At 47.1% G+C, this 14,941-nt stretch overlaps 1 protein-coding gene across 2 annotated transcripts in view; it reads left to right on the top strand.

Moving 5' to 3' along the window:
- Window positions 1-9,579: 9,579 nt before the first annotated feature.
- The window catches only part of LOC119452534 (uncharacterized), a 22,252-nt gene continuing 16,890 nt past the window's right edge, over window positions 9,580-14,941 (top strand). For both annotated transcript variants that reach the window (XM_049668337.1, XM_049668336.1), the window contains exons 1-3: window positions 9,580-9,714; window positions 11,886-11,932; window positions 12,362-12,400. In XM_049668337.1, the coding sequence (XP_049524294.1) occupies window positions 9,642-9,714; window positions 11,886-11,932; window positions 12,362-12,400 (159 nt within the window). In that variant the 5' untranslated portion in view covers window positions 9,580-9,641. The remainder of the gene's footprint in view (window positions 9,715-11,885; window positions 11,933-12,361; window positions 12,401-14,941) is intronic.

Here is a 14,941-nt window from a genome sequence, read left to right as displayed (position 1 = left end):
TATGAGCACATGTGCTAGCTGGTCATGCAGTGCCAACGACTAATTGTAGCTCGTACAGTCGGAGCTGAATTCCGTGCCTTCTGAATACATGCTACCTTTCTGCACGTGACCCTCGGTAGCCTTGCCTTGGTCTATGCACTGACTTCCGTTATCATACATTCAGTATCCTTGGAGTAACGGGAAAAGGGCAGTTGTGCTACGGTTGCGTAGATGTCTCGAAGCCATTTTGAGGCAGGTTAGCAGTGATGGATGTCATCAATTGACATCAGCACAGCTCGCGTGACATGACGTGGTTCGTCGACATGCTTCCTGTTCTCACCGCGTTGCGCTTCAGGGAAGGAGTACATTTTTTTAACGCACAAACGTATGAACAGAAGAATCCGGCAGATCGAGACTTCGAAAGACTCTGGGGTGTGCAACTTGCGCTGAATGTTCTGTGAGCGACTCAGTGCAGTGCCTTTTGCTGTACCGTCTGCTAAAACCAAAGATTCCCATTGTAATTTTGTCCTCTTTCCTTTCTTTTTCCCCTTTTTTTTCTTCTTTTTTTTGGCGACAGCCTCCGTTACTGGACTATTGTGGAGTACTGTTGACTGTGCAGCGGCGATCTCTCCTTCTCTTTCCCTCCAATAAACAGCGTCACATGACGTCACCACAATTCATTAAAGCCCTGGTGAAATATGTACCTGCTGTCGTGACTCATTGCCCCTTCAAAGGTGTAAAAGGACGTCGTTGAGACTGATTTTCTTTTATACGCTGGAGAAACTACGCTCGTCTCCAGTATAAAAAGGACAGCAGACTTCACCAATTCCTTCAGCTCTGCACTCATTCACTGCGACAGCGACATTCTCCGACAGTGAAGAGGACCATCTTATTTCCGCTTGCCTATTTCTTATACGAATAACTTCGTTCACCCACTACGGGGAACTGGACAAGAACACAGTGAGTATATAGGGCGGTTTGTGCAGAGGAAGGGTGCGGTCGTGTAACAGCTTCCTAATTTAAGGTAAGAATTTGAAGAAGAAAAGATATTTATGACAGTATCTTAAATGTTATATAAATGTTATGTGTTATATAAATGTTATATAAATGTAGTGTCTTAGTACGAGAGAGAATAGCGCGGATTAGATATCTAAGTTCTGACGAAACTTCCTTTCTCTTATGACGTAGTAATGCATGCAGAGGAATTCGAACTACGCCATGGACATACTCACCCAGTCTATGTGAGGTAGATGATGATGATGATGATGAATGTATAGATAGCTTTATGCAACGTTTTATTTTCAGCCTTTTGGCCAAAAGCTTATACCAATTTCTTTTTTGGGGGGGATTGAAGTTGTTCTATATTTTACTATTTAAATATTTAAACACACATATTGTCAGGTAATAGTTACAAGGCTTCAGGCTTGCAGGACTTGCAGTACACGACGAAGCACCTCCGCCAGATGTCACGTAGTAGTGACGGTGAAGAACCAGAGTGGCACAACAGCCAGTAACGAAACTATTGGGCACACTTGTGCCCCCCCCCCCCCCATCCAAAAAAGAAAAGTTACAGACGTACTTAAATCTTCTTACCTGCATTGAACGCGAAAGCATTCTGGGCGTGTCAGCTATTTCGACGTCCACACTTTTCGGCGTCCATGACACGTGACATTGTCACATGGCGCCATCACTTGGTCATGCAACCTTGCAACTTGAGGTTATTACCTGGTCACGTGACTACGTCACATTACGTGATCACTTCGTAGTGTGATCGGCGGACGCCGGATTTTCCGCTTCATGGGGCATATAATGCATTCGCATTAAAAACAAGTAACCACAAGTAACACTCTAGCCCAACAATTACGGTAAGCACAGCCGACGATCGCCGAAGTATGATCAACCGGCCAAGGGAGACAGCTATTTGTACATGTCATGGATTCCAGCGTAATCGCTGGTGCTGGCGGGCGTTCTAGAGTGTATAACACCATTCGCGCCACGCATGCAGTTTGATTACACAAGGTCAGGGAAAACGTAGACAACAATTACAGTCGGCGACATCGCTCGAGAAAGTTCCGATGCAGAAACGTGCGTTGTCCGTTGGGTGATAACTTCTAACATTTGTTAGCCTACGATCGAACAGCGGTCACCGGGAAAAGGCAAAAAAAAGTAAGCGCGTCAATATTTGGTTCAGATAATCTTGATGCATGATGTTTATTTTGATTTGTTTCCTGTAAAGCAGTAGCATTTATTTGTTTTGATTCTTAATTCAGCAGGACAACGGCCAAGCGCCCACCTGCCTTGCGTAACTGCAGCGTGGAACTTGAGATGACCTTCAAATTTGAAGATTCCTTAAAGGGGCTGACAATCAATAATTATGGTACCCGTTTTTTTTTTTCAGTGAAACGGATAGTTTACTGCTCTGAGTGTCCAATCACACAGTGGTAACAGGGAAAACGCCATGGAACATTGTTTATCAGTCTTCTCGGATCTGCATTGAGGATGTAGTCATGCTCCAGAAACATGCCCGAAATATTGGTATAGCGAACGCGATATAGCGATTATGCGCCGGCATTAGGGGCAGGCAGACAAGTGCGGCCGGACCTGAGAGAAAGCATTATTTTATTTACAAAGCCGATGTTTCTGCGGTTCACGTTTTCTGAAGCGTTGAATTAATTTTACGACAATAGGTGTCGTCCGAATCTACGTCCAAACTGTAACACAAACTGATCTCGAAGCCTTTTCTTTAGCCAAGCCAGGCTAAGTGGTAGGATGCGCCAGTAGTGCCATTACTGCAGTGCTATAGCATCCATTCCCGGCACAATTATCTCACAGACCTCATGTACCTCGAAGAGACCACAGAACTCGAGGTATTGACTTGCAAACTCCCGCGCCTGCAAGAGCCCTCATGTGCCCCGCGATATGCATTGAACGGCTCTTCCCGCACCGCCGCTGCAACATCATCATCAAAAACATTTACTTCTCTCTATTTACAGGGTCTTTTGCTGCACTTCCTACAACTCGCAACACGTTCTGGCCGGTTGCGAGTCCCTTTAAACCAATTTCTAAATTAAACTCTTTTTTTGTATATCAATAATTTGCGCAAAGTGAGGTGAAGAATTCACGCTTTTCTAGCTCGATGAATCGTTTTGAAGGTGCCGGCTGAGGATTAATCAACTCCGCGGCCAGAATTTGTGCTACAACAAATGCTGAGCGAAATAGTGCAGTGGTCTACGTATACGAGATTTTAGCGATTTCGTGTTCTCTGTGCATTTGCCGTGCTGCTATATATAGGACACTTGGCCAGCTGTGTATCCTGCGAGCTGCTGTGTTAGCAACATGGCTTTGTCCCTTCGTCGTCGCTGTTGGCATTGATGCTGTCGATACTTTCGACGCTGTTTTATACCGACCACTTTACTCTCTGCGCATCCTCTACTGTGGGTATGTCTTATGTTTCATCGTCGGTTATAACATCGTCATTGCACTGTGCGCCTCAGTTGTGCCGCCAACGCTGTTATTTCACGTGCATGACAGCAAATAATTGCACGCGAACACACCGCCATCAAGTCCGGAGCAATTTCTATGCAATTCACATAATGTAATCCTCGCCCACTATACAGCGTTGCATTTTCTGGCCTCCGAAATACACACACAGACGCCACCACGATCAGTCTGCGCGCAACGCAATGCAATGGCACTAAGTGCCCAGCGCTGTTGCCTGATAGCTCAGTGATTATCATGCTCGTCTGTCAAATCTACATTGCTTTACTGGCATGGCTTCAAATACCGATTGTGTTGCAGTTTCATTTTAATGCCAGTAGCATTGAGAGCTTCTTCGACAACTTCAGGCCTTTTGAGACTATCTAGCCTCTTGCGCCAGCCCAGTGGTCCAAGTTGTGCATGTGTTTGCTGTCACGATGTCATCTTAGTCGTTCAATCGTCATCATTTGCACTTCGTTAAATGACTCTCGTTATGCCGTCACCGTCATGCCTTCAACGCCTACCCAGCGGCCCAAGTTGTCTAATAGCTTGGACAACTACTTGCGTGTAAATACGTGCACGTGGTTATGACGCCGTAGTTGTCGTCGCATTAGCGTCACTCCAGCTTTGTCATCTTACTCTCGTTATGCCATCATCATCACGCCATCGTCGTCATACAGTCACGTCATCACGCTCTAGTTTTACCACCGTCATCACTTCCGAAACGCCACCCAATTGTCATCAAACTCCGTCGTCATTATACCGCATTCGTCGTTTTCCATCGACGTCACTCTTTCTCCGTCATTCTAACGCAATCATGCTGTCTTCACCCAATAGCGATTATGCTGGCGTTGTCATAACGTCATTGCCGTGCCATCGTCGTCAAACAGTCGCTTTCATGGCATCCGTTGCCCCACCGTCGTTGGCCGTCGTACCGTCGTCGCCATGAACTCGTCATCATCCCATTGTCCTAATGCCGACGCCGTTATATCGTCATCGTCATTTCAACATCGCCACCTAATTGCTGTCGTGCCGATCGACATCCAACCGCCTTTCTCGTTCCTTTGGCATCATTGCTTCATCGTGATTCCATCGATGTTCCGGCGTCAGTTTTGCTGAATCATGTTGATGACTACGACGGCTACCATTTTCCTTTAGTGTTTCCTTCACTTAGTACCCACGTCAGAGCCCATTTGAGTGGTTTTTAGTGTTGCTCTTTTTCCGCTGTGTCATTGTCATTTTTGCGGCGTCATGCTCATGACTATGACTTCTAGCATCATCCTTTAGTGTTGCCTTCACTTAGTACCCACGTCCGAACCCATTTCAGTGGTTTTTATTGTTAATGTTTTTTCCCTGAATCATTCTCATTTTAGGCGGCTGTTTCGTTACCTACATGACACGCTTGTCATGAAATTCATGTCATGACCTATCATTTATGTTCTTCATACACTCTTGTCATGCTATGCCAATTTCGGTACCTACCAAGTTAACTAAACGACCATGAGAGCACCAAGACGTAGGCAGCTGTTTCATGACCTATATGACACACATGTCATGATATTCATGTCATGACCTATCATTTATGTTCGTCATACGCTCTTGTCATAGTATGCCAATTTCTGTAAATACGAAATTAACGATACGACCATGAGAGCACCAAGACGTAGGCGGCTAGATAGATAGATAGATAGATAGATAGATAGATAGATAGATAGATAGATAGATAGATAGATAGATAGATAGATAGATAGATAGATAGATAGATAGATAGATAGATAGATAGATAGATAGATAGATAGATAGATAGATAGATAGATAGGATAGATAGATAGATAGATAGATAGATAGATAGATAGATAGATAGATAGATAGATAGAACTAGATATACCAAAGTGGCAAATGTTCGCCAAGAAATGTTTGCATTTAAAAAGATTAACACTCAAGAGCCACTGAAATGGGTTCTGACGCAGGTACTAAGGGAAGGCAACACTAAAGGATGATCTTCTTCTTCTTCTTTCTTTTTTCTGGGGTTTTACGTGCCAAAACCAGTTCTGATTATGAGGCATGCAGTAGTGGAGGGCTCCGGATTAATTTTTTAGACCACCTGGGGTTCTGCTACAAGTCATAGTCATGAGCATGACTCAGCAAAAATGACAATGACTCAGTGAAACAAGATTAATACTCAAAAATAACTCAAATGGGTTTTGACATGGGCAATAAGTGAAGGAAACACTAAAGGATAATGGTAGAGGTCACAGTCATGACCATGGCTCAGCAGAAATGAGAATGACTCAGCGAAAAAAGATTAACACTCAAAAACCAATGAAATGGGTTCGGGTGTGGTACTAAGTGAAGGAAAAGGCTAAAGGTCAACGGTTAAAGTCATATAGTCATGAGCATGGATAAGGCTTTCTCTTAAGGTCTCCTAGGCGTTGCTAAAGGGACTCCTGAGTACTCATGATGTGAATGTCATGGACATGCGCGTCATGTAGGTCATGAAAAAGCCGCCTACGTCTTGGTGCTCCCATGGTCGTTTCGTTAACTTGGTAGGCTCCCCGCGTACTGCTTCGCATAACATCGATTCCCACAGGGCGTGGGATCTGCCGGCTTTTTAGCTGATCGTCTGGCGTTCAATGACCCTTTCGTCGTCTCTTTCGAGCGGATGTGCGTCGACCGCCTAAGGAGAGATGTGACAACAGACTGAGCCGCATCTCCCGTGACGCGGTAAGCTCACCATTTTTTTTTTTTGAGCCTTTGTTGCACGCCTGAAAAACATCCCTAGTTATAAACAACGACGTCCTCCGTGATAGCTAATGTGAAAATTGGTTACATGCTACCAGCATGAGGCCCTTTCTTATGACGGTGCTTGTTGCGAATTTTCCGGGGTAAACAATTCTAAATGTTTTGTTTTATTGCGATAGCAATTATATGGACACTTCAACGGGATTTCTGCCGTCGGCGTCGTCGTCGCCGTCGCCGTCACGTTCCATATAGATACCAAGGGCGATAAAATCGTCGCCGCGCGCCGTACGAGTAAAAGCGCGCGGGGGACGCGCGCTATCACGGAGAGCCAACGCACGGCGGAAAGCAAACGCGATTGTCGCCCAAAAGGCCGTGGGGGTATGGGGGGGAGGGAGGCGGGGCGACGCTGTGCTACGGCACCAAATGCTTATCTTGCAACCCAGCGCAAGGAGAACCGGCAACGCAATCTCCCACGCGAAAGCAAAAAAAAATGTCACAGTTTCGCCCTAAGGGCGAAGCAATGAATGCGATAGCAACACAGAAATGTCATACGAAGTAAGGTGAGCGGCTTTGGTAGCAATATGAATTGTAGTAAACATGAGCTGATTAAGTAAGCAGGTGTGCTGCGGCGTAAGTAGACCGACATGAAGAGAGACTCGATGACCACGAGAAGGCGCGTGTGAAACGGTGGTGTTGATGAGAAGCGCTTCCCGTGGGCAGCGCGTGCGAAGGGACACACCTGTAGCGCTGCACTGCCGATCCGGGCAGGAATGCATGTGTAGTGTGCGTTGGAAAATGTCGCCCGGCTATTACTAATTGAATGAACAAGCGTGGTGTGAGCGCGCACAAACAAACACGAATAGATCACACTGAATGACTGCAGACAACGATAGTCAAAACGCTGGCAGCAAGCATAAGCCGCAACGGGCGAAGGTACGTGCGGTCTATCGCTTCAACGGAAACTGAGCGGCGAATGCCCGGCGCATAAAGGTCAGAGCCGTGTGGAGATAAGAGACGGTGCGGACGAGCAACGAGCGCGGTTGTTGGCAGAGTAGAAGTGCGCCCCCTCCCCCCCCCCCCCCGCTCCCTCCGGCGCTGGCTTCCTGCTTCCTTGTTTGCGCGTGGGAGATGAGTGCGTTCGCTCTCCGTGATAGCGCGCGTCCCCGCACGCTTCCGCTCGGGCATACGGCGCGCGGCGAAGATTTTATCTATAGGGAACCTCACGGCGACGGCGACGGCGACGACGACGGCAGAAATCCGGTTGAAGTGTCCATATAATTGCTATCGCAATAAAAAGCGGGGAGGCAGCGCGGGAGGGACGGGGGGAGCAGCTTCTACTCTGAAAACAAATAGGCTTGCACTGGCTGTGGTAGCCGTCGACCGCACCGTCTCTTTATCTCCACCCCGGCCGGGCTCGACTGGCGCGCGCACTCGCTTCTTAAGAAGCGAGCGAGCGAGCGCGCCAGTGGAGCCCGGCCGTGTCTCCACACGGCTCTGACCTTTATGCGCTGTCCATTCGCCGCTCAGTTTCCGTTGAAGCGATAGACCGCACGATTCTTCGCCCGCTGCAGCGGCCGCGCCAGCGTTTTGACAGTCGTTGTCTGCGGTCATTCAGTGTGATCTATTCATGTTTGCTTTGCGCGATGACACCACGCTTGTCAATTCAGTTAGAAAGCGAATGTGTCCAAGTTTATGCGGCCGATAAAACTACTCTACTATCCCTACTCCGAATAGCTCTCTACCAATTTGCTATCGCAATTGATGCTTCGCCTTTCGGGCGAAACTGCGACATTTTTTAAACACGAAGCCCCTCTGCACGGGTGTAGCGATAAACGCCTCCGTAGGTATACTTTGACGGCTAGTCCATTTATTAGGGCTCAGCTATGTTTGGCACGGAGCTTGTGGATCCGGCTTTAACCACAGCTGTCCTCTGACAACTGCCACACATAAAATAACATTTCCTGCTTCGTGTAAAAAAAATATGATATCTAACAGGACGCAGCGAAAGGACACGTACGTTAAGTAGAATGTCAAACCTGGTGAGTAGTATAACTTATAGGCCCACCGCGGAAAGCCTGAGCTCAGTCACTTTCTTTTTTCCTTTATACCGCATTTACCTAAATGTAGGCTGGCAGATTTTTCTTTAAAAATAACCAATGACAATTGGTGGTCGGCCTAGATCTCAGAATGCGGTTCGGCCGCAACCGTCAGGCAATTAAAGCTGCATTCACACGACAGACCAAATTCCACAGACGAGCGTTAGGTGGCCGCGTGTGCCGCCCAATCACGCCACACATAAGGACGAAAGAACCGTTTACGCTCCAGCCGCCCAATCGCCACAAGCCGCACCACACACGTTCGGTCGTGCGAAAAGTTGTGCATATCAAACAACTGGTGCGCAAATTTCGATTTACACTGTGTGCGCACGTCACTTCGTGGCGACAATTTTCGGTGCACCCTGCTGCAGCGTAGCTCCCGAGATCTCGCTGCGCACCGACTGATCTTGGAGGCCAAGACTGCAGCTTACGGTTTCGCGAGCGCCATTTTGACGTTCGAGGCATCGCTCGGAACAAGTTCAGACGCGTATCTATCTTCGACATGCCTTCGATATGTCTGTACTACGCTTAGTCTGGTAGCGAACTGCATTGTGGCGGCATGGAACGAAGTTCATGCCAAGCTCTTCCTACGAGTGTTCTCAATGTGAGGCAATTAGATCGCGCTAGACGAATGCGAGAACAGTGCACTATGGGAATGAATCACCCACAAAGACGCCAGAGATGCCAAAGAAGACGAGCTAACGCTGTAAAAGCTTCGGACGAGTCTCAGAAACAGAAATAAACGTCGCGTCCCTTTTGCAGTCAACCATCTGTTGTTTGTTTTCGTTTGGCATATATTCAAGGAAACTCTTCTTTTTTTTAGTTTTCCCACCTTCCCAATTTCGAGGGTTGGCCTAAAATCGCAGGTGGCCTAGATGCGAGTAAACATGGTATATTTTACGGTGTTACAATTGTCATGCGCCTAAACGCGCGGCCTCTCAACTGGCGCTGCCTGTTCATGTTTCTCGCTTCTCGCTAATGCCCACAGAACGTCGAGCGTCCATACCGCGCATCACCAGGATTATAAATTGCGCTGAAAACGAAGACACGAGTAATGACCCCCTATATCACCGGCGTACGACGCGCAACACCTGTCGTCAACGTGCGTTGTACGCGGGAGCCATACGTAAACCCGGATTTAAAAAAAAAAACAGCCCATACGGCTCTGGCAAGCCGTATGGGCACGGCATCGTATGGGCATCTTCACGTCATCATATCCGCTTAGAGCTGAGTCCATATTCGGTATTAAAAGGCGTGCCAGTCTCTGGTCTGGGGTCCCGAGACTACGAGCTCAGCGGTTAGTGATACTGTAGTTATAGCTGATCACCCCCGAACAAGGAGTCGACCATGAGCTGCACCTACATTCTGGCCGGTATCCTGGTCGTGGCCATCACAACATCGGGAGTCGCGGCGTCAGCGAGTGAGTACACACTCGACGTTAGCCCGACTTGATTTTATTGCGATAGCAATTATACGGACACTCCAAAGCAGATTTCTGCCGTCGGCGTCTCCGTGAGGTTCCGTATGACGTCAATGGAGATGAAATCGTCGCCGCGCGCCGAACGCTGAATGTGCGAGTGAAAGCGCGCGAGGGACGCGCGCTTTCACGGGGAGTAAACGCACGGCGGAGAACAAACGCGCGTTCTGCGACGTGCTCCCTTAAGGGCTGCAGAAGTAAGCGTCTCTTTCCTTCTTTACAGCCATCATATATGTAGAGCAAATGCGCCTTCTTCCGACGCGCGAAAGGCCGTGGGGTGGGGGGAAGGAGGGCGACGTTTAGCTGCGGCACCAAGTGCCTATTTATATCAGAGGCTCCGGCTACGGTCACCAACGCCGCACGCATTTTGTGCGAACGCGGGCAAAACGCCGACGGCGTCGACAACAGTTCTGCGTGTTGCCGGTGCTGTTGCATGTCCAAGTTTATACAGCTGATAAAGCTACTATCATTACTCCGTATAGCTCTCTACAAATTTGCTATCGCAATTGATGCTTCGCCTTTCAGGTGAAACTGCGACAACTTTTTTCCATCGACCCTCCTATGCACTCCCGGTAAATTTAACCTTCGCAGATGTACGCAAATGCGAGCAACATCATACATCGAAAGCAGCGAAGCTGCATACAAGGGAGTTCTCGCAACTTTCTGAAGTACTAGGGGCCTGTTTTGCCACTGCCCGGAATCTGTCCAAGATTAAGCGACTGCTCCACTATATCCTGTGTGATTCCTTCGCTATGCCCGAGTCTTCAGGAATGTTTAACTACACCTGAGCTTGGTACCTGTACACCCTCGGACACATGACTCATGGCGGATATAACAGAGGGTAGAGTGCTTATGAACGTATGCTGCACCGGCTCTAGTGCGTCGGCTTCGCTCTCTGCAGTGCGTCTGCGCAATACCGTCCGCAACTACACCACATGAACACCGCCGATAAATTCCCCCACACAGATTCGCTGCGGGATGTTGTGTGTGTGTGTGTGTGTGTGTGTGTGTGTGTGTGTGTGTGTGTGTGTGTGTGTGTGTGTGTGTGTGTGTGTGTGTGTGTGTGTGTGTGTGTGGTGTGTGTGTGTGTGTGTGTGTGTGTGTGTGTGTGTGTGTGTGTGTGTGTGTGTGTGTGTGTGTGTGTGTGTGTGTGTGTGTGTGTGTGTGTGTGTGTGTGTGTGTGTGTGTGTGTGTGTGTGTGTGTGTGTGTGTGTGTGTGTGTGTGTGTGTGTGTGTGGTGTGTGTGTGTGTGTGGTGTGTGTGTGTGTGTGTGTGTGTGTGTGTGTGTGTGTGTGTGTGTGTGTGTGTGTGTGTGTGTGTGTGTGTGTGTGTGTGTGTGTGTGTGTGTGTGTGTGTGTGTGTGTGTGTGGTGTGTGTGTGTGTGGTGTGTGTGTGTGTGTGTGTGTGTGTGTGTGTGTGTGTGTGTGTGTGTGTGTGTGTGTGTGTGTGTGTGTGTGTGTGTGTGTGTGTGTGTGTGTGTGTGTGTGTGTGTGTGTGTGTGTGTGTGTGTGTGTGTGTGTGTGTGTGTGTGTGTGTGTGTGTGTGTGTGTGTGTGTGTGTGTGTGTGTGTGTGTGTGTGTGTGTGTGTGTGTGTGTGTGTGTGTGTGTGTGTTGTGCGTGTTTGTGCGCGTGCTTGTGCGCGCGCGTGTGTGTGTGCGTGTGTGTGTGCGCGTGTGTGTGTGTGGTTCGTACCCAGGTGCTGGGTACGAACCTTGAACTTCTTGGAACTATATATCTGCACCGTATCCTAGACGGAAATTAAGAGTGAGTGAGTGAGTGAGTGAGTGAGTGAGTGAGTGAGTGAGTGAGTGAGTGAGTGAGTGAGTGAGTGAGTGAGTGAGTGAGTGAGTGAGTGAGTGAGTGAGTGAGTGAGTGAGTGAGTGAGTGAGTTAGTGAGTGAGTGAGTGAGTGAGTGAGTGAGTGAGTGAGTGAGTGAGTGAGTGAGTGAGTGAGTGAGTGAGTGAGTGAGTGAGTGAGTGAGTGAGTGAGTGAGTGAGTGAGTGAGTGAGTGAGTGAGTGAACTTTATTCGGTCCACAATAGACACAATTTTTATCAAGCAAGCACTGATATTGTCGCAGACCGTCTTAACTGGATTTTTTTACTTCTTTTCCAGCTTCGTGTGTCAACGTTACCCTCAGCAATATATTGGGCATCGGAAACGTGAGTCGATTTGACACGGTGGCAGAATATTCTGGCCGCGTTCTTTTGAACACATTTTATACACACCGATATAGAAAGAAAAAACGCCAGATAGAACCTTCTGTATTTAAATTAATCTGAAACGCCGAAATGCCCTAATTTAGCAATGAACGAGCCAATCTTGAACGCAATTTAATGAAACTGAAGTGAATATATGGTGGCAGTTGCAATCGAATGTCATGTTCAGGCCAGCATATTGAACAGAACTGACAGCATGAATATGATATTTTGAGAAATTGAATACCGATGTTTACACCTACGTAAGCGGACAACTCTGGCACGCGATTTTACTACTATTTCAATTCGTCTTCCTTGAGCACTCGTGATTCGTGCAACATCTAAAGTGAAGCAACACTTAATTTGTCTTCTCTCTCTCTCTCTCACTTTCAGTGTATTGGCGATTCTACAAACTTCTGCAGCAGTGCCAACGTCAGTATTACGTTTTTTTTATCATGTAAATACTACGCGCCGAATTCCTGCGTTATTCGCACTGCTCCCTAGTCTTCAGCTGACCGCAGTGGGATTTAACGAATGCCAGATCATGGAGCAGCTGTCTGAAGTGTCTATTCTAATTTATCCACTCAACGTTGTATTAGTTGACGAGGCTCGAGTAACTCACGCAACGAATGGCAATGTGTAATATACCAAGAATCAGGAAACGCCTTTAAGTAGTGTTGACTGTATGCACTTTGAGGTAACTAAACGCAGGTTCTCCCTTTCCTGAAGCTCTGCTTGCCTTAGAAATTTAACATACAGCAGAGTTTATAAATTCTATAGTTTATAACAGCAGCAGAGTTTATAAATTTAACATGAACAAACCCCTTATGCGCTCAGAGAACTTAGAGAAGGACGAACCGGTGCATGAGCCAATGTTCAGTAGATGTCAGAGATTCCACAGGCTCTAAACTCACTCGCTACGACACAGTAGCACGTTATCAAATCGCACACCCCCCTCTTCTCAAGAACAAATTCTTTGAAACGCACACAACATCGTCCTCATCCAATGCATCATTGCCAGGTATGGCGTCATGAATACGGTGTAACCGATTTACACCCATAAGGTTTCCTTTCTGTACAGACCAATTTGCATCATGAAGGACCCTTAAGGGTGTAATCAGTAAATGTTGCTACGACACAACCAGAAGGCTATCCGAAACATTCTCAAGAATCACTTCTTCAGAAAGCAGACAACGTCACCCTCATCCACTGCATCATTCCAACTATGGCCTCCGAAATACACTGTAAACCGATTTACAGCCTTAAGGTCATTTTCTTTCCATAGCTCACCGTAAGGGTCTGAGTTCCAGACCTATTTGCACAATTAAGGATCCGTAAGGATGTAAATCGGTAAAACTCCCCACGACACACTAGCAGGCTATCGAGCGGACTCCGCCCTCTTCTCGAGAACCGCTTCTTTGGAACGTACACAACGTCGTCTTCATCCACTGCATCTTTACCAACTATGGCCATAAACATACACTTAAGGTTGTTGTTTTTTTTGTCTGTAACTGTCGGTGGTCTACAGTGTATATTTTTAGACGCCGCCACCCTCGTAGTCTGTGCAGCATCGCAAAACCGCACAGAAATTTCGAAGTGTCAAGGCTGCGTGACACAGCAGCGGTTAATCCAAACCAGCTAAAATTTGCATACTCGGTAAATGCACGGGAAATTTTCCTCCTTGCGCCAGACACACTATAACGCTGTAAACTTGACAAGGCTGGATAGCTGGCTAGCTGGCGTAGCTAGGTCTATGAATAGCAACATAAGTTGAAAACCAAAATTCACATTGCCCGAGGAGCCCACTACACAGCGATTAAATAAATGGTAACCGTCAGCATAAGGCGTCGCTGGTGTATGAAACCGAAAAGTGCCTAAGCTCGTAGCCGGGTCTAGTTGGCAGATCGTGGCCAGCTCAACCGTCGTCTGCGACGAACCCCTCAGCATTTTCTACTGTTCACGAGGTGCCCGAGAATGCTAGATTGCATTTTATTCGCCCATGGAATGATCATCCAGACACCAGTCTGCCGCTGCACTACAGGGTTATCGGACACCACTTCGAACGCTTTGTAGAAACGCCGTCCCACAATGCAGCTCACAATGCAGGTGTCATCATCATCGTCATCATCACCATCATCATTATTTTCACTGAAAGTCAAAATCCTCTACAATCAATCTACGGTTAATACGATGCTGCGCCACCTGATTTACACCCACGCATACAGATCGATTGTTTATTAAAGTTTATAGATAAATATCATGGGTTCCAAAGCTTCAAACACCGTGTTAAGGGAGGTGGCGTTACAGACATCTAAAGCCCGTAAATGGTACGTAGCGCACATTATGCTCAGTGCGAGCGTATATTCAGAAAGACTGTAATGTAAAAACAATTCAGAGAAAAAGGAATCAACGTACGTAGTTTGATAGGGAATTGGGAAAAAAACAATGATGCGATAATTAGCGATAGCCACAAACACTATAAAAAAAATGGACTTTACGTAGAGTACTCATAGTAGATCAAAATAATTACCCGAGAATACCCAAGATGATTTCTAAAAATTATTCCGTCACGTATATTATGAATGCTATCTGGAAGGCTCTTCCAACCGGTATTCTCTGAAGGCGAATCTGATGCGCTGAACTTTTACGTTCGTCCGAGTAGACGTTGGAAATTCAGATTAATATTCAAACGCTTCCAATGGCAATATGGTCGGACCGGTGGCAAAATTGGTTGGATGGTGGATGTTTATTCTATTGTTTAGTAAGCAAATACATGATCATCGCACCGCTTCAACGTGTGCCGTTTCCGAATGTGTTTCCCTTCTATCGGTACCCGCTCTGTAACTCTAGGAAAGTTTTGCCAGTGCAGGACCAATATCATGCCAGAGGGGTTTATATTCATACGAGATTCAGCAGCATACTGAACAGAGGCGAGCGGCAAAAAGGTAATTGAAAAAGTAAGGAAACTCGGGG

Source organism: Dermacentor silvarum, chromosome 5 (genome assembly GCF_013339745.2).
Source record: "Dermacentor silvarum isolate Dsil-2018 chromosome 5, BIME_Dsil_1.4, whole genome shotgun sequence".
Taxonomy (NCBI): domain Eukaryota; kingdom Metazoa; phylum Arthropoda; class Arachnida; order Ixodida; family Ixodidae; genus Dermacentor; species Dermacentor silvarum.
This window is presented reverse-complemented; position numbering and strand designations above follow the sequence as displayed.